Source organism: Polypterus senegalus, chromosome 18 (genome assembly GCF_016835505.1).
Source record: "Polypterus senegalus isolate Bchr_013 chromosome 18, ASM1683550v1, whole genome shotgun sequence".
Taxonomy (NCBI): Eukaryota; Metazoa; Chordata; class Cladistia; order Polypteriformes; family Polypteridae; genus Polypterus; species Polypterus senegalus.
In genome coordinates this window covers 7,064,190-7,084,219 of record NC_053171.1, presented here as the reverse complement: position 1 = coordinate 7,084,219, position 20,030 = coordinate 7,064,190, and the positions used below count along the sequence as shown (strand labels likewise).

The following is a 20,030-nucleotide window of genomic DNA, read 5'->3' as shown; positions in this document are numbered from 1 at the left end:
GGTCTAGGAGTGGAGGAATCGGGGCAAACAGCAGGGATAAGGAATGGTTGGGGTAGAGCCCTACCAGCAGATTGGAAGGAAAGTGGAGTTTCAGGCACAAATGGGAGGGGCTGATGACAAATAATAGGCAAAATTAAAGGCTAGGTATGGAGGATTCAACACAGATAGGTGGGGCAAAAAGGGGTCAAAATGAGTGGTGGGGATGGAGTGTCAGGTACAGATAGGAGGAGCCAAGGGTAAATAAAAGTAAGAGTAGAGTTGTCCTTACCTTCTGCCTCATGCTGTTATGAAAGGCTCACATGTTCACCACCCTGAACTGGAGTATCAATCCCCCTTTTTGTTTCCAGTAAGCCTCCCATCATGCGACTGAGATGTCATTAGTGGGGTAAATAGCAGACAAAATGAGGGGCTGGAGGTGGAGCCTAAGACACAGTTAGGAGAGACCAGGAGCAAATAGCAAGTAAACAGAATGGATGGGGTGGAGCCAGAGGCAAACAGCAGGCAAATGATGTGCTTGGGTGGAGCCTCAAATGCAGAAGGAGGGTCGGTGCAGCCATTTCCTGACCATATATAGGAATTCCTCTCAGAGGTTAAAGCCATCTAAAGAGCAGTAAGAGTCCAGTGGACTTCATGTCCCTGCCTGGTACTGCTGCCATCAAGTCAAACTGCATAATGTGGTTGTGGGAGGTGTGACTGGACCTGTTTATGTGTACTTATGACCAAAGACCACGACAATGACATTTATGGAAAGCGGTGCCCATGTGATCATTTTTGGGTCAAGGAGGTGGTGTCCCAGCTCTCAGTGTTGCTCTGGAGTGATGAAGTAGACCACAGGGACAAATTCAGGTTGCCAGCATATGCTGAAGATTCCTCTTGTGCACCAGTAAGTGGGAACGAGATTCAAAGTCAAGTGTCGTTGCATTGGCAGCCTCATGGCAGTGACGACAGTGAACAGAATGGCATTGCCTCGCTCAGGACTCTCCGATGACAGGTAGCCCATCATTAGTCAGTCATGGGAGTAGTGCAGTTCATCTTGACGGTAACCCCCTTGTTACACTTCATGCCCTGGCACCACCATGTTTGGAGCAGTCGCTAAGCAAAATTCATCAGAAATTGCGACACCGCAATAGGATACCAGTCAGTGCTGACACTTCATGATCATCCGAGGTTGCGGATAAATCCTTGAAATCAGGAGCAAAATATTCTTCTGCTAGGCGTCTTCTTCCTTGCTCAGCTCCGAGTTAGAGGTTTTTTGTTTTGGGATTGTCAGCAGATAATTTTGGAATTCTTGGCATCGAACTTTGCTTCGTTTTAAGGGGTAACGTTTCCTCTTCTGCTCATTTTCTCTTTTCTTAACCCTGACCCCCTTTTTTCGACACCCATTGCACGCCCAACCTACCTGGAAGGGGGTCTCTCTCTCTGGATTACCCTTCCCAAGATGTCCTCTATTTTTCTGTTCTTCTTAAGAGAGTGAAGGCTGGGGGGCTGTCATAAAAAACAAGGCCAGTTAAAGCCCACTGAGGCATTGCTTGTGTGATTTTGGGCTATACAAGAAATACGTTGTTGTTGTTTGTTGTTCTCCTCTACTGGTTGCTTTGCTCGTGCAGAACACTGGGAGCCTAGCACTTGTGCCAGCATGGCTATCTGGAGCCATCTGATCAAACTCGGGCCATTCTCTGGTCTGGAACCTGAAGGGGGGCCTCAGAGAGGACTTTAGAGGGTAGGCAAATAGATTTAGAGGTTGGACTCTTTTTTTAGGTTAGTTACTTCCGAGATGGGAGGTGAGTTGGGGCAAAGGCTCGACGGTCACAAAGACATCGATTGGTGTAGACGAGGAATTCTACAGGCTTTCAAACCCAAAACGGGCACAAAAAGAATTTAAAAACGTAGCAGAAAGGCAACAAAAACTCAATCCATGAGACCAGCTATAAAGAACAATAGGTGTACCTAATAAAGTGGCCACCGGGTGATACAGAGTTGCTAAAAAAACAGTGTGCCTCTTATGGGGGTCCAGTACCAAAATTAACATTCCTGTATCCAGGTGACTAGAGAACAGAACTATGGCACTGGTCACATGACCGGGACCCACCCTGGCCTGGCAGCCAGTTCCTCATCATATGATATTAAAGTAAGTAAATAACTCAAAAGAAGTCATTAACAAATAAGAAATATGCCAGTGTTTGGGTGGGGTGATTCACCCGCCTGCCATCTCTTCCTATACCCCCAATCTGCACCCCCCCACCAAAGTGGCCCAATTCAGGTGCCAGGGCCACCTTCTCTTACCAGTCACACGTACAGAGTCTAGTAAAATTCGGATTTTATTGTCTTACCTGCTGCCACCTAGTGGTTATCAAGAGTAACGCGGCTGTCCAGCCAACTCCACCTTGGCCTCTTTTCTCTCTGTGATGCCATCCAGAGCACAGGGTTACCTGCCATGCCCTGCTGCCACGGCTTCTAATCAGCCCATGCTTATGCCATCTTGTTAAATATGAACGAATGCTTTTGACGTCAAGCTGGAGGAAGAAGGAAAAAGGAGACGGCCGAGTCGGCGGGCTTGTTTAATAAATTAACTTTATTTACCACCTCGTGTTTCCACGTATTGTGTGTTTGTCATGCAGTCTAGCACTTTTAAGGCGGATTATTTTTGCACATCACTGAACACTTGCCACTCTGACGTCAAGCTTACCGTTTCACATCGATATTTGCACATACTTGTACATATATACAGAGATTATTCACACGTCCTAACCTTGCTATTCCGTTGTGTTTACAGCCGCTAGCTGGGAAAAGCAATAGAGTGTGTTAACAAAGGGCGTAAGAAAGACAGCAAGGCACAGCGTTTTTTGGAGTTTCACACGTTTCCTCGACTCGGAAACCCCGACGTGTCGTGTTGGAGGAGTCCGCGCCCGCCTTCAGATGCAACCGCCGGATGTTGCATAGATAAGACATCGATGCACTGCAGTGGGCTTGACGATGGCAGCTCCAGCGCGGAGGGTCTCCTGAAAGCTGGGATCTTCGTCCCTTTCTTCACTACGACGTGTGTCTTTGCTCGTTCTGCCATGTGAGCACACTACTTGGAGGAGACAGAGCCAGAGAGATGCCGATACACCAGGTTTGGGGGACACAAGGGGGAGCTTGAGGTAGCCGGAAGTCCATAATGGGGGGGGGGTGTGAAGAAAAAAACAAATGGAAGAGAAGAGGAGCTGGCTGCTCTGTCTGACATCGCGGGAGTTATGAGGGTCACCGTCCCAACGCTACGAGGAGAAGCAGAAGCGGCCACATGACCTCGTGGCAAAGACGACGAGTGGGCAACTCTCCATCTCCGTCTCCGTAGGAACGGCAGCAGCGTCACGGGCCGGCTTTCGGGCGCGATGGAGCCAAGTTGCAGACGGGTCTCTGAAACAGAAAGAAAGAGAGAGTGAGAGAGAGAGAAGAGTGAAGAGAAGGCATTAGGGGCATCCCTGCAAGGCCACGCTGTCAGAACGTCCATGTGCAGCCATGGAGGCAGCGGTGGGATTGGTGAGCAGTCTTTTTACTTTCTTTTTGTTGCTCGGGCTGAAAAGAATTAAGGTTAGGGTTAGTTTTAGGCTTATACATAACATACATTAGGTGAAAAGAAATTTGACAAACGAGAATGGACCATTTGGACCACCAAGTTCATCAAACTGAGCTGTCCTGGTAGCTCCTCCAGATCCTTCCTAAAGGTTCTCCAGGTTTCTGCTTCAACTCCATGTCTCGGTAGTTTTGTTCTAGAGTCCCCAACTCTTTGTATAAAGAAAAGCCTCCTGGCTTCAGCCCTAAATGCACTTACTTTTAGTCTCCACGGGTATAATTCTGCCAGATCAATGCCTCAATTACAGCCGTAGCCAAACGTTTGGAGAAGGACCCAAGTGTTGGTTTTCACCGGGTTTGCTGCTTCAGTGTTTTTAGATCTTTGTGTCGGATGTTTCTCTGGTGTACTGAAGTAGAATCACAAGCAGGTCAAAAGTTTCAAAGGCTTTTACTGACAATGACATGAAGTTTATTTGTAGTGTAGTCCAGATTTACAGTGTTGGACCTTCTTTCTTTTTCAAGACCTCTGCAATTTGCCCTGGCAGGCTGGCAGTCAACCTCTGGGCCCAATCCTGACTGATGCCAGCCGATTCTTATATAATCAGAATTGGTGGGTTTTTGTTTGTCTGCCCACCTTTGGACCCCAAGTTCTCAATGGTCCCCAAATTTCAATGTTTTGTTCCCCGAGCCAATAAGTTGTCACTTTTGCCTTATGGCCTGGTGCTCCATCATGTTGGTCACCAAACTATTCTTGGATAGTGAGGAGAAGTTGTTCTTAGAGTTTGTTTGGGTCCCATTCTTTATTCTTGGCTGTGTTCTTAGGCCAAATTGTGAGTGAGCCCTGCACTCCCTTGGTTGACATGAATGGTCTCAGGATGTTTTACTGTTGGCCTGACACAGGACTGATGGTAGCGTCGCTCACCTTTTCTTTTTTCCGGATGCCCCAAACAATCGGAAAGGGGGATTCATCTAAGACAGTGACTTTCCCCCAGCAGTCCAATCCCAGAATATCAGTCTTGTCTTCTTTGCTGCCCTTCTTGACACCCACCAGGCCATCCTCCAAAAGTCTTCTCCTCACTCACACCTGCCCAATGTCATTCCTGAGCAAGCTCTGCACTGGTGGCGCCTAAGAACACAGCCCTAAATAAAGAATGGGACCAAAACATCCTCTGAGAGCAACTTCTACCAACCATCCAAGAACAGTTTGGTGACCAACACGATGGGGCACCTGGGCCATAAAGGCAAAAGGGAGAACTGAGTGGCATCGACATTTGTGTCCATGGCCAGGAAACTCCCCATTGAGAACTTGTGGTCAATCCACAAGAGGCAGGTGGACAAACAAAAACCCACCAATTCTGACAAACTCCAAGGACTGATTCTGCAAGAATAGGCAGCGGCCATCAGTCAGGATTGGGCCCAGACGTTGACTGCCAGCCTGCCAGGGTGAATTGCAGAGGTCTTGAAAAAGAAAGAAGGGCCAACACTGCAAATAAACTCATTGTCAATAAAAGCCTTTGAAACTTCTGAATTGTTCGTAATTCTACTTCAGTATATCAGAGAAACATCTGACACAAAGATCTAAAAACACTGAAACAGCAAACTTGGTGAAATCCAACCCTTGGCTCATTCTCTAAACCTCTGGCCACGACTGGAGATTCAGACAGGAATTTCTGTGGACGTGTTTGTAGTATTTTTTTTACAGATCTCTTGTACCCAATTCGGGTTTTCAAAGGTTAACATTCTTTAACTGTAAAATTCGAGATCTTAAGTGGTGGTGGGGGTCGTAAAGGGTTGGAGTGCGCACCACTTAAGTTACGTTACTCATCTCAATTTGAAATGGCACCCATTGGTACCCATAATGCACATTCACCACCTTCAGCATTATTAGATTTCAATGCCCTCTGTGGGTTGCCCCCTTTGCTGTCCAGAGCATGTGGCCCTTGAGTTAGCAAAAAAGTGCCCCTCAGTGCCCAAAAATTTGGGGGCCTTAAACAGTTAGAGTGCGCACCACATGGGTTACACAGTTAGTCTTGATTTGAAATGGCGCCCCTCGCTACCAACAGTGCGCATTCAGTATAACTGGACTTGAAGGTCCAAAGGGGGGCAGCACCCCTCAGTGTCCAGAGCACGTGGCACTTGAGTTAGCACACCAGCGCCCCTTGGTGTCCAAAGTGTAGGTGTAAAGGGTTGGCACATGGACCACTTGGAGTTACAAAAACAGAACCCCTCTGTATCCAGTATTATAAGATTTTTAAGGACCAATTGGGAGGTCCGCCTTGATGTTCCAAACATGTGACCCCTTGAGTTAACAAAATGGTGCAGTTTGAGATCCACAGCATGCTTTCAGTGTAACTGGATTTCAAAGACCAAAGGGGGGCTGTAACCCTCAGCGGTGTCTGGAGTGTGTGACCCTTGGGTTAGCAAATGGGTGTCCCCCCGTATCCATGGCATGGTGGCAGGATTCTGGAGCGCGTGATGCTTGAGTTAAATAAGCTGCACTTCTTGGCGTTCGGAGCGCATACCTCTAAACTTTCATAAACATAATGGCGCCCTAGGCATCCCCCCGTGTCACCTCTTGGATTGGCCGGCTCTGTTCTGCACGTATCGAATCCCCCCCGTTGACTGGTTCAATTAGCTGACAGACAGAATGAATGGCTGGACTGATACAAACCGAGATAGAAAGACGAATCTCTCTTTTTCATTGGGACGTCAGTAATACGGTGCTTAGCCACCAATCTTTAGAGGATTATGCAGAAGTCGGATGAGGAGAACAGCAACAATGGCGCCCCCTGCAGGAATGTGCTCTCAAGAATTCGGCCAACTTGCCGGTTGCCTCTAATCTCGTGTTGTCATTCTTAATCTTGATGGCGCACTAAGCAGGAGGGGGCGCTGCAGCAGATTAGCTTGGAGACGCTAAGGCTTGTAATCGCGGAGTAATTGGACTCCAAATCCGCTAGGTGCGCTGAAGATTATTAGGCACGCTTGTCAATCGAGACAGCTTTATAGGGGATTTCAGTTAAAAGCGGGTGGAGGCGTGAGGGGGGATTGGGGGGGCTTGCAGGGATAATTCTCTTTTCATTTCCACTGGCCACATCCTCCTTAACTCCTCCAGCAGAATGTCGTCCGTTCACGCTTTCCAAGTCGAAGCCACGTAATTGGAGGCACAGGGCGGTGCAGTCGTTAGCGCTGCTGTCTCAAGAACCCTGTGTTATGAAGGTTATATGATCTGTTTATTTATTTTTTTTTTAACTCCTGTTATTTTTTGGATATCCTTTTGTAAATTTTGCAACTGAAAAGTTTTTTGCTTTCTTTCTGCATTACTCCATTCTTCGATTCTCATCATCTTGTTTAGTACCTGTTGTATATTTTTTGTTAATTCTGTTAGTAATTGTATGTGTGATATACCTAAGGGGCGGGGCCTCCAGACACTGCTGCTGGAGGATCGCCCCGCCTAGGCCTATAGAAGTGTCTGCCATCGTTCCCGTTTTTTAAAAGTTAGGAGTTGTGATTCGTTTTTACAACTTCTGGTGCTGCTTCTTGCAGTGAGGTGTCCTATGGCGACAGTCTCTATGTATCCCCACCATTCCTGGGTATCATCCATGCATGTAATGGTGAAGTTAAGGGTTGGCACATGGTACAAAACTTTTTTAAGTGTCCTCCTAAATTAAATTCCAGAGATGGGGAAGACAACCAATCAGCTACTGTAGGTCGCCTTCCAGCCTCACCTAAGGTATGTGGTAGCACCCCAGGATGAGAGGGGGCGCTGTTGCAGTCTTGTTTCTGTTTTCTCTCACAACACTGCCCCTTGAGGGCAATGGAGTTGGAGCAGCCCCAACCACTTTGGTACAGCTGATATAAAATGGAGGGGGTGAGGGACGGTGCCTTCACTATCCATCTTGTCTCTTCTCTATGCAGCTCCAAAAAGAGGGGCTTTTGACCCGCCTCCAACGACCACCCTTCCGGGCAAAGCAGGTGTCCCCGTCTTCTTTTTGAACCGTTGTGGATGACTCCCAACGTGTAGGACCCGGAAAACGCCACTAGAGGGCGAAGAGAGGCCATTTGCTGTGTTAACTGCTAGCAGAATGTCACCCGTTCATGCTTTCTAAGTGGAAGCCACGTAATTGGAGGCACACGGTGGTGCAGTCGTTAGGACCCTGTATCCTAAGGCTTGTTTTGGTGCAGCAAGTCAAGTCAAGTTGGGGAGCATGTACTGGTACAGCGTGTTGCTGTACCCACTACACAAAGAAACGGCTAGGAATCCCGGTTGGCAACCCCCCAGGCAGACACGCGGTCCAGTCCCACCCTCCAGAAATGACCCTCTATCTGCCGCAGCCAGGTGTTACGTGGGTGACCCCTTGGCCTGGTCCAGCCACTCGGGTCCCCAACAATGAGGGTCTTACGAGCTGATCACCCTCGGGGAAACGTGCCACATGGCCGTAGTGCTGTAACTGGCGCTCCCTCACAGTGCAGGTTATGTGTCTCATTCGGGACTCCATGAGCAACACAAAGTCAAACCAGCAGGATCCAAGGACTCTCCAGAGAGACGCACATGAAGGAGTCCAGTCTTCGTCTCAGGTCACTGGATAGCATCCATGTCTCACAACCATATAGTAAGACAGGAATCACCAGGACTCTAAAGACTTGGACCTTCGTTCTTTTGCAGAGATATTGGAAGCGCCACACAGTCCGTTCCAGTGACCTCATGACCCCCCCATGCTTATTATATTATCTGATTATATTATCTGTTTACAATGACCACAGAAGGCCCCTCACCTTTTGGGTAAAGCGGGTGTCCCCGTCCTAAATTTGGACCATTAGGTATGACTAACAACTTGTACTACCCGGAAAACGGCACTAGGGACAATAATAGGCCATTGTCTGTATTAACTGCTAGCGCCACACTGTGCCTAATAAGTTCATTTTTTTTTCCGTTGTTTGGAATTCAATGGGGTTTGCCCAGTTGGCACCCCATTCTCACTCACGTCACCCAACCTGCAATTTCCCCCTCCATGTTTTTGTCCTGTCACTGAAGAGATGACAAAATTGCACACATTTTTACAGACACAATTTGGAGTTGTCTATCAACCTAAGCATGGAAAGTAACTGTAGGAAGCACACAAGGACACAGGGACCTGGCCAGGGCACACAGTACCTAGGAAAAGTTTTGGAAGTTTTCACATTTTTATTATTTTACAGCATTGAAATCCCACGGGATTTAATTTGGCTTTTTCGATAATGAACAATAGAAAACGACTCCTTAATTATCAAAGTGATCTACAATAATTACAACTAGAGAGCAGCAAATCACCGATCTTGTAAAAGCCACCCACCTTAATCCGACACATCGCTGGCACAGCCACTTAGCTTTACAAGTCACGTGACTAGCTCGACGGACATCACCTGTCCTGTATGAGGGAGGGCCGGCGCTCTGCCCAAGCAGCGGGATTTCCATGTCGGGACCAGAGGATGAAACGAGAACAAAATGGAGGACGCGCTGGGGTCCAAACCACTGAGACAAAACCCATCTTTTACAGGAGACCAGAATCGGAATCAGAAGTCCGAAAACTGAAAACACGGAGGAGCGCACGTGAAGATCTTTTAAATTTTTATCAAAAATACGGTGTCCTGCCGTGACAGCTGTGTTTCATTGTGGTTTGCAGCTTTTGGCAATGGGAGTGTTTTATTGAAGTTAACAGGCTGGTTTGAGTTTGGCCCACCACCACTAACCGATGCTGTCTGGTGTATGCCCCCGGTGTCAGGACTAAAAGGGGGCTTCATTTGAATACTGACGTTTGTGGTGGTTGTCTGCATTAATTGAATGTACAAACATATAAACAGTAACCTCTGCAGCAGAAAGTCAGTGTTGGGTGCAAAACGTCCACATAGAAGCTGCAATGAGGTAGAAACGGCAAACCCAGCATGACATGAATGTGAAGGAGCAAAAGACGTCTGGAAAACAGCAAAAGAGAAAAACAGAACATCGAAGCGGCTTTAAGTGGTGAGAAGGGAAAGACAGCAAAGCACAAGTATAACCCAACGGGTGAAAAAAAAAACAAGCAAATGATCGAGTTAAGGAAAGTAAGAAAGAGGACATTAAAGATGGCCAAAGATAACAAACGGAAAAAAGAGTAAAAGAAAAGGACAGAGAGAAGGTGAGAAAAAGACCGAAATCTCCAAGATGAGAGAACCCCAAAATTAAGAGAGGCATTTTGAATTTATATTTATGATTTACGACTGCTGTGGTGGGCAGGCGCCCTGCCTGGGATTTGTTGTGCCCTGCGTTGGCTGGGATTGGCTCCAGCAGACCCCCTGTGACCCTGTGTTAGGATAATGACTGACTGACTGACTGATTTATGACTAAACTAGGGGGCTTCGCTCGCCAACCATGCGGCCTGCATTACGCACCAGCAACTTCACATCTCTGCCGCTCGCAAACAACCAATCTTTTATTTCTTGTGGATACGCCTCTTCATTGGGATGAAACCCTACTTTTCCCCGATGGCAACACAAATTAGCTGATCTACGAGTCTCCGACTTAAAGTTTAAAGCCAAACAATACCTACATACATCTGTCATATCACCTCTGTCCATATACTCGATCTCGTCTCGCTTTTCGTCTATCGCATTGAATTTTGATTTCGTGTTTGGAATTACTACATCGTGACAACGCAACGTATAACTGCCCGTGAGTGAGTATCGTTTCTTTCTCTCTACATGAACTGTGTCTGACAATAGCATTCACACCAATGAGAGATGACTGAACCGTTTACATGGTTGTAAATGTTTAAAATGTGACCAAATCTCTTTGCATAAAGTCTTGTCTCGCGGGGCTTGAAATTTTCTCTCGCGAGATTTCACTTTCACCATACAAAAAATCTTTTAATTCTCACAGATACGCCACTTCATTGGGAAGAAACACTATTGATGGCAACAAGAATTAGACGATCTACGAGTTTAAATCCGAACAATATATATAATATATAATCTCTTTTTGCTGTTCTGTTATTTCACCGAGTGTTGTGATGTGAAATTTTGCATACAAGTTGCTAAATATTTTGTATGTCTTTATTTGTAACTTAGACAAATGTAATATTATAATAATAATAATAATTATAATAATAATAATACATTTTATTTATACAAGGACACCGAACAAACAATAAATAAATAAATAAAAAACACAATTATAAACAACTTAAAACATCAGAAAATCTAAAAATTAAAACCAAACAAAACCACTATAATTAGGAGGAAGAAGAAAAAGCCATTTTAAACAAATGTGTTTTAAGTTTACATTTGAATATGATTTGATATTTCGGAGATCCGCAGGTAATGAGTTCCAGTGCTTGGGAGCAGAACGGCTGAAAGCTCTGCTCCCCATGGTGGTTAGACGGGCGAGAGGAACGGTCAGATGGGTGGAGGAAGAGGATCTAAGGTTATGGGATGGAATGGCAACATGTAGAAGGTCAGACAGATATGGAGGTGCGAGGTTATGGATGGCCTTAAAAGTTAGTAGCAGAATCTTAAAATCAATACGAAACTTGATCGGGAGCCAATGAAGCTGCTGCAAGACCGGAGTAATATGGTGAAAAGATGGGATTCCAGTGATGATACGTGCTGCAGAATTCTGGACTAACTGAAGCTTGTGAAGAGATTTATTAGGGAGACCAAAGAGGAGTGAACTGCAGTAGTCCAGCCGAGAAGTGACAAGACTGTGAACACGAATGGCAGTAGTATGAGGAGTGAGGGAGGGACGAACGCGATTAATATTACGTAAGTGGAAGTAAGCAGACCGGGTGATGTTATTAATGTGACATTGGAAAGGTAAGAGTACTGTCGAGGATGACACCCAGACTCTTGACCTGAGATGATGGGGAAACAACAGAGTTATCAATAATAAAAGAAAGATTACTGGTTTTGGATAATGATGATTTTGAACCAATTAGATTTTGAATATTAGTGTTACATTAGTGAGAAGCATTCATGTTTACCCCCTTTAGGACTGAGTCTCTTTGTAATTTTACGACAGGATTGGGTGAAGTGCCTCAAACAAGTTTGGCAAATTTTTCTCTGCTAGAATTTCTCAGTCAACCCCCACAGGAAAGCCAGGCTGCCCAACTGCCAAGCTTTACCTTAACATATGGTTTGGGGGGATGGCAGGCGTGAGGGTATTCTGTGCCCCCATTGATCTGAAGTATGGCTGTTTTGAACTGGCTTGAATCAGAAGCCTTTATGTACCACGACGCCCTATTGGCTGCAGGGGTTGGACAGAAAACCTATAAATGTGCTACTTTACCTCACCCTCTCTCTCTCTTACCATCTCACATGACATGAACTGAAAAGGACAACACAATGAAGAGCATAGCTCAGGCAGCCATATTGAGACAGGCATGCTGACCACAAATGACGCCTTAACTGGAGACATTTTAAGTAACTAACAAGTCTGTGTGCCGCCTGAAACTACACATCACCATTGATCAGGTTGTATGGTTGCCAATATTCAAATGTACTTTGCATATTGTTATTATTTATGAATATTATCAATAATACATTATTTAAATTGTAACTTAACTCCTGCTTGTCTTTTACTACACCTAATTGCCTGAGGTTATAGATGTAGAAGGGAAGGTGGGGAGAAGTTACAAACTTTTACACAGAGGTAAGTCTGGGAGATTTGAGGCATTCTGACAAAGGCTACACAATAAAGAATACAAAAAGGGAAAGTAGAGTAATATATTACTCCACCAAGACAAAACACAGAGTAATAATTTCTGTTTATTTGCAATAATGCGATCTTTACTATCCTTTTGTTGAGACCTTTGAATTTTCGTACTTCCCTTATCTCTAACCTGCTCTACATGTGTATCACTCCAACGTTTTTCAATTCGTTACGACGTTCTACTTTGTCATCTACTCTTTGTCTTTTATTTCCGGCCCCAGGCGTTGGTTAAATCTCTTGGGTCAAAGTCTCGTCTCGCGGGACGTGAAAGTGTCTCTCTGAGAAAGTCACATCTCATCTTTCTTAACAAGATTTATTTTTATAATGGAGAGACTGGCATGTTCCAGAAGTGACCATATAAACAGACTGAGAATCCGGGAGTAAATCTAATTGTTTTTAAAACTAATAAAAAATTAGAAAAATAAAACAAATGTGAATTAAGAAAAAGAGTAAAGAAAAAGTGTTCCTCTTGATAAATCGAGTGTGTCAGTCTGTTTGTCACAATATATATATATTTTTTTTTTGGTCATGTATCCTTTGGGTGCTCTGTAGGATTCAATGTTGTCTAACAATAAAAATGTGAAAACTTTTTATAGTCCTCATAAACTCGGATCCCTGGAGCCAGCCACTTGGTGCCAGCCACTTGAGCTGCTGGAGGTAAAACACATCAACAGTTTAAAGGTGGGCATTGTGCCCCCTAGAGGCTAACAAGTCAGTCTGATTCCAAAGCAATCATGTGCTTTGGAATGGGGCTCACTGTGGTAAGGCACTATATACAATAAAAAAAATAAAAATAAAAAATCTGCTTCTATCCCATCATTGGGAGTCTTATGTTGAAAGGCGCTATACAAAATGAAAATCACAAGGTCATCGGCCTGACGGTGTGACCCTGAACTCTTCTTTGGAAAACGAACAGCAGCAGCGAGTGCCACTGCCTGGGTTCAAATCCTGTGATGCACACGGCCATATCTGTGAGGCTTTTTCCTAGAAGCCAAAAACGACCTGGCACCTCTAAATTGCCCCCCAATGTAAATGGGCCCTGGCGTCCTGTCCAAGTTGGTTCTTCACTAGTACTGCCCTGTGAGCCTGAATTGGACTGTTAGTACAGGGAGAGCCAAAATGAAGTACCCCATTCCACAAGGCAGCCGAGGGGGCTGGCGGTCCTTTGATAGGCGATTCTTTGTGGTTTTCAGTCGGCCACATGCATTGTTCCGGTGCACACCATTGCTTTTGCTGTCACAAGCGTTCTTCAAAAACAACAACTCCACCATCACTACGCAACGCGCCTTCTGAACGCACTTCAGCATTCCTCCTGACGGTGGCGTCCCAAATCAGAAGACAATTCTAAATTCAGACTGACGGGTAGAACGTTGAACAGAAAATCTCCAGGCCGTCCTCTGACTGAACGAACGCCTGAAAACATCCAAGCTGTAAGGACATCCATTTTGCAGTCTCCTAGACGTTCAGTGCGCTTCTGCCTCAGGCGTTTCCAGCACGTCTCTGATTTTGCACGAGGGCCTTCATTTCCATCCATACAGAGTGATGGCAGTGCAGGAACTCACTGAGAGACTGGGAGAACCGTAGAGAGTTGGGCGCCAACATTCTGCAAACCGTTCATCAAGATGCCATCGTCATGTGACGTCAGCCACGAGGCACATTTCCTTTTAAATGGTTGCGTAAATAAGCCAAACTTTCACTACTGGGCTGAAACCCACCCTCGTGAACTTCATCAGAGACCCCCACACAGTGAGAACATGTGTTACAGTTTGCAGAATTTGGCACTGTAGGCCCTTACATTTTTGAGGAGGGGGGGGAGCAACAGTCACCGTCACTTCAGAACGTGACATTGAAGTGCTAGAGAACTGGAAGAAATGGATGTGGTGGATGCCTGGTGTCAACAAGATGGACTGACATCTCATATGGCCTGCACGCAGATCCATGCAGATGTTTTGTGGCAGATGTTTCAGGGGGAAGCTGATCTCCCTGTGCGGCGATGTCGGGTGGCCTTCACATTCGCCTGATCTCGCTCCGTGCGATTTCTTCAAGCAGAAGGTCTACACACACCGACCTCAAAACCTTGAAGCCCTCAAGGACGCCATTTGACACGAAATCACCGCTTCTCCCCTTGAAATGGCCAAACGAGTCATGCGAGCGTTCAGAAATCGTCTTGAAGAGTGTATCGCTAATGATGGCCGCCACCTTTTTAAAACACAGTGAACAAAAAAAAAAATCTGTCCTGTATCCCCTTTCTTGTGTCATAATGAAGTTTATTTGATCTTGTAGCGTTTCTGTAGAATAAACGTTTGAAATGTGGTACTTCTTTTTGGCTCACCCTGTATTTTATGTAACGTCCCTCATAGTCGACTCTAGGGCACCTGTGGCAATATATGACTGGCATGATTATCAGTGGGACACTGGCACCCCAAAAGTCTCACTGGACCTCAGCAAGCTTTTCAGTTCCCATAAGAGCCGAGTGTGCAAAAAAAAAAAAAAAAGGTGACAGCAAAGAAGAAAAAGAGCAAAGAAAAAAGGCAGATAATAGCTGAAGCCGGCAAATATGCGGCAAATGTTACGCAACTGCAGCATTTCAAGCCAATTTGAAGGATAAGGGAATCTTCATGATGAAAGCGCAGTTGCCTGTAATTTAAATCATGCCACGGCTGGCGCAGATGAGACAAAGTCATCATCAAGGTAAAAAGCAGGTCCTTATGTCTGATCATGGCCAATTTGCAAGGGGCTGTATAGCACAAAAAAGAAAGAAAAAACCGCCAGGGCGTTTGATTGAAACTCTGATGATGAGCCTCATCAGCGCCGGCTGGCCGGGTGTGGGAAGAGGGGTCTTCACCGAGAGAGGCAGCTCTTGTCGCGAGCACGTTTAGTGGGTAAACACGAGAGTGTGATTGCGCGCCGTTCGTTACCTTGGGCAGGCCGCTGGCAAGCCGTGCCACCCTGGGGATCTGGGAAGTGGAGGGAGCGGCCCTGTAGTCGCAGGTGTTGGTGCCTTTGGCTGCTGCTCTCCGGTCGCCTTTCGGATGCTTGTCTGAAGTCAGCGCCTGCAAAAAAAAAAAAAAGTTGCAAATGATGAGAAATACGCGGGCATCGTGCAGATCTTCACGTAAAAAAAAAATTAAAATCCCTCCAAATGTTAAAAGTGATTATTTTTCATGGCAGAGTCGTAGCAAATCACAATCGATGTGGGGTCAACAAGCCGCTGCGTGATTACTACAGAACTCTCCGGAAGGGTCCCGTCTCTTCCACAGCTTTGAGTAGTGAGAACAGCGCTATACAAATGTAGTGAATTATTACTATTATTAGACGGTGCCATCCAACGGCTGAGTGTCGTGATTAGGTCTCGCGTGAACTCAGTTGGTATTTTTTTTTTAACGCCCTGAATGCTATTTTCTTAGGTCCTTCTATGGCCGCCATTCTGAGAACCAGTCGCTTTCCCACGTTGCTAGGGGCGTGGCTTCTAGGGTCGTGACCCGCACAACGGGATAAAAGGTCAGCCGGGAGATCCTTTTGTTATCCAAACCTCCTAAATTAAAAAAAAAGAATAAAAATAAATAAATGACATCTGTTGTGTTTGTGCTTCCTGTGAGTTTCGTTTGCCAGTTTTTTTCGACTTCAATTCTTGTCTATCGTTGAAATTTGGTCGCTACGTTTATTTTTTTAAATTTGTTTTGGCACTTTATGAGGTTCAGCTCGGTAAATAAGCCACCTTTGTCCGGTTCTTGGCAGGACACGGGGGGGTGACAGCAGCACGATGGGTGAGGACACAGACGCAGGGGTCGAGAAGAAGCGGCCCCAGGCTGGCGAGTGCGTGACTCTGCAACGGGAGAATGCCAGGTGAGTTGCCACCTGTCCTCGGGTCTCATTTATAAAACTTTTGTGTGGATTCGAGCGTGAAAAACAAAATCTGATTTGTAAAATGTGGCACATGTACAATTTCTACACAATTTCCTCGTATGAGTCACAATCCTCTTGTAAATGTGTGAACGCACCTCGAACCTGCCGCCCTGAAACAACCATGTATGGACAATGCTAATGCAGTCTCAATGGAGCAGAGCTTCATTGGCTGGTAGAGCAGCTGCCCACCTGACTCCCCGCCCCCTGTGTCTGAGCAGCCCTATGGCACAGCATTGAAGCGCCTCTCCTCTGTATTGTGGGAGTTGGGGAAAGGCCTAAGGCGCCAGCATCAGAGCGGGCAGTCGCTATCACCTGGCGCATGTAACAACGAGACTGCTGTTACAATAAACAGTACGCGCCATCTAAAAAACTGAAGGTTCAGCCTCCATGTACGTCACCATCAGAAAGTCATCTGATCAAAGATACTCGGCCTAAAAATAAATAAATCACACATTGACTTTGGCCACCGAGCCATGTTGTTTGTCACTCTCATCTTGGCATCTCAGGTGACTTTAACTGCCAACCATTAATAAACAATAATAACAAAATTGGCATCATTCTCGTTAGGCGATCCTTAAAGTGCTGTCAGTTGCCCCGATTACATTAGAAAACCCAAAGCTGCTGCAAATTTCATTTTAATGTCCGCACATACAACCCAACCATACGGAAACTGAATATAGCGCCCCATCAGTCCATTATGGCTTCCAGCACAGTGGGTATGATGAAGCTAATGTTGGGCTGAGATATTCCTGACCTGTTCCCTCCAAGGTGCCTGTTGCTAGAAAGTCAAAACCTCGTAGTGGCCTGAATTCGGACTGCCTGTCTGTCTTTCCAATGCTGGTGCCAACTCGGCTCAAAGTTCTAAGAGATCGGCTCATCACCACGGGCAAGATGATCCAACCAGTCCCTAAACGATCATTTCCTTCATATCTGACCACTTACATAGTCAGCACCAAACAAGCCGTGCTGTGTCAAACCATTGAGCTATGGAGAGGCTGTAGGACATGAGGTTTAGAGCTTTCTGTACGCGGCGGGTGAATCACCCGGGCTCTTTAACTTCAAGTTATTACTGACTAATCCACTTGGACCTCAGCGTTAACATCTGCAGTACACCATCTGTTGGAATGTATTTTGTAATGCATGTAGTAATAAAAGTGCATTGCAGCTGTCATTCCAACAGATGGCACATCACATTTTTGTTTGCATAATTTTACATCAGCTATTTATGTTTGAATGCCGGTGTACGTGTGTTCATGTACGTTTAACTTTTTACTTTAGCTGTTATTCTATACTTTTAATTGTTTTAAATATGCTATATAAATTAATAAAACCATAAAACCGTTATGTTTTGTTTTCTGTGTGTTTTAACAAATGTGTGTCCTTATAATGTACTAATTCTGTATTTAGTGATTAGAATGACTTATACTTGCATTTTCCCTCAGAATTTGTTTTACAGCAGTCGGTGAAGAGCGCTATACAAAAATTCATGTACTGTACTGCATTGTAATATTAACAAGAAATTATCATTAAAAATGAACAAAACTGAAAAAGACATAAAGGTAATTTAATAGCAGCCCTTGAAGGAATGGACCACCTGCATGGCATTGAAGCGGGCAAAGCTAAGCACACCTGACTGGCTGGCCTCCGACAAGACAACATGGAGGATTTGAACCCGCAGCATGTTAGTGGGGTGGGGTGTGGGATTGGCTGCCTGCTCCCTTAAGACATTCCGACATTCCTACTCTGAGTGAACGTAATTCAAAATCCAGTGATTCCGGGGGGGGGTTGGGGTGACTTAAGTTTAATGACTTATCTCATCACGAATGGATTATTCATTTATTAATTCTTATCTCGATTTATTTCTTCAAACTTTCAATGAGGGAGAAATTCCTCTATCTGGGCTGAGAAATTGGCTTCTGGGAGATAGCATCTTTCCTCGCATGATTGTTATTTTTATATTCTCTCTTTCTCGTTCTGAAGCTCTCTCCAGGAAGGCGGTGTGGCTCGACAGTTGAGGACGTGGAGTGGGACGTCCCCAGGTGACCCATATGGAGGCCTAAAAGGAAGAAGGCGGGTGATCCCAAAGCCCAAAACTCTTCCCTTTGGTAGGTGCATCTCCGGCCATTGACCCGTCGTTTTATGGAAACCACTGAGGTCCACGACTTGATGACACCTGGTAGGTGGCCTGTCATTGTCCCCCTAATCCCAGTGACTACCAGTGTATGTTACCATCTGTTATGGCTACGCCAGGGTTCCCCCCTCCGGCTCCTGTTTAAATTGCCTCTTTATATTCTTGCTTCTTTACCTTTCTTTGTGCTCCATTGTTTTTTATAATAGCATTGTGTTCATTAATTATTACTCGATCTGTTAATTTTATTCATTTTAAGTTATTCTGTAGTAGCTATGTGTGTCTCCTATGTTGCTTGTATTTTATGGGGGGATTCCCCAAGAGGCGGAGTCACCTGTCCATCACCATTAAAGCACCACCCCCAGTCCTATTAAGGGAAGCTGGGAATTGAAGTCCAGGGCAGATGATCCGCTGAATTGTGGTGGATCTCCTAAACGTTGTGTTTTCCTGGATATTCGTCTCTGGTTTTTGAATTCTGTTGCCACGTTACTTGCATCATTGTAGAGCTTTTTAATCTGAGGATCGCGAGTTGCCTTAGCGGGTTATCATATTCAAAAAAAAAAAAATCTGCCATGGCTTTCATGTTTTAGTGGGCCACTGCTGGCAGATTTCAGTTCTTCACCCAGGCAAAGTGATATTTTGCTTCTGCATACTGAAGAAAGTCCAGTTAGGAACAGATGACCACCTGTTTACACGGCATCACGCGCTTCATTCAGAGAGCCAACAAACACAGACAAGTCCTCTGGACTCTTCTAATTCCGCATCAGCCTCACAAGATTCATCCCAAAAAGCTGAACCTAACAGGAATGCCGAAAGTACGTAAATACTAAAGATTATCTGAGGTCAAGATTTACTTCTACCATGAAGCGTGGTGAGCAACGGCGTTACCTGTGGTGGGGTTCTACCAAACCAAACCAAAGCAAACCAAACCTTGGAGCCTTCCAGCCTTTCAAGACATCGAGAAACAAAAAAAAAAAAAACTTTCTACATACAGAAAAAAATTTGGTGGACTTTTTCAAATGAAAAAAAGTCTGCATTAGCGTAAGCCCCCCACTCATTCAAGGTGCTCAGAAGTGACTTCATGAGGCAGAAGTGCATAAAAAACAAGAAGAGGTGCATCCGATTATGTGAAATGTTAAAATGCGTGACTCACTTTTTAAATGTTAAAAATCAAAATACATTCTCGATTGTAATAGAAATCCTGTCATTTGTCACCCCCTAATGGAGGTCCATAAAGGGGGCTACGTCCTTCGCAAAGGATCAAAAATAACCTCATAGTCGTAATCTCTGACCTTGAAATTGTCTAAAACGACAGGCCACGTGCTTATGTTTGACATCATCTTAGTGGGCTAGGACCACCGGTAAAGAATCAAAAATCAAAAATATGATCATATTTGTGATTAGAAACTTCAAAATAGCATAAAACGACTCCACGTGGCGATATCAGTCGTCCCCTTCCTTTCAAAGTTTTGAGAAAAGGAGAAGCTTGTATCCTATTACAGGGAGTCGCTTTATGTGACATGCACAACTTCAAGTCCTTCTGATCATCTCCAAGGAAGACAACTATGGGTTTACTCCAGAATTCCCAGCACAAAAATATCGGGAGTGGTCTCCCCTTGACTTTCTCACATATACTCAGATATGGGGATGGATATTTGAGGAGTAAACTGCAAGATAAGTTTGTATATTCTGTACACTAAAGAACCATCAACAACAAATCAAATT

General features: G+C 45.1%; 1 protein-coding gene across 2 annotated transcripts in view; it reads right to left on the bottom strand.

Annotated features, from left to right (window-relative positions):
* Positions 1-2,553: 2,553 nt before the first annotated feature.
* Positions 2,554-20,030, bottom strand: part of akap6 (A kinase (PRKA) anchor protein 6) — a 385,504-nt gene continuing 368,027 nt past the window's right edge. For both annotated transcript variants that reach the window (XM_039741461.1, XM_039741462.1), the window contains exons 14-15: positions 15,190-15,324; positions 2,554-3,396 (exon numbers count right to left, since the gene is read on the bottom strand). In XM_039741461.1, the coding sequence (XP_039597395.1) occupies positions 3,349-3,396; positions 15,190-15,324 (183 nt within the window). In that variant the 3' untranslated portion in view covers positions 2,554-3,348. The remainder of the gene's footprint in view (positions 3,397-15,189; positions 15,325-20,030) is intronic.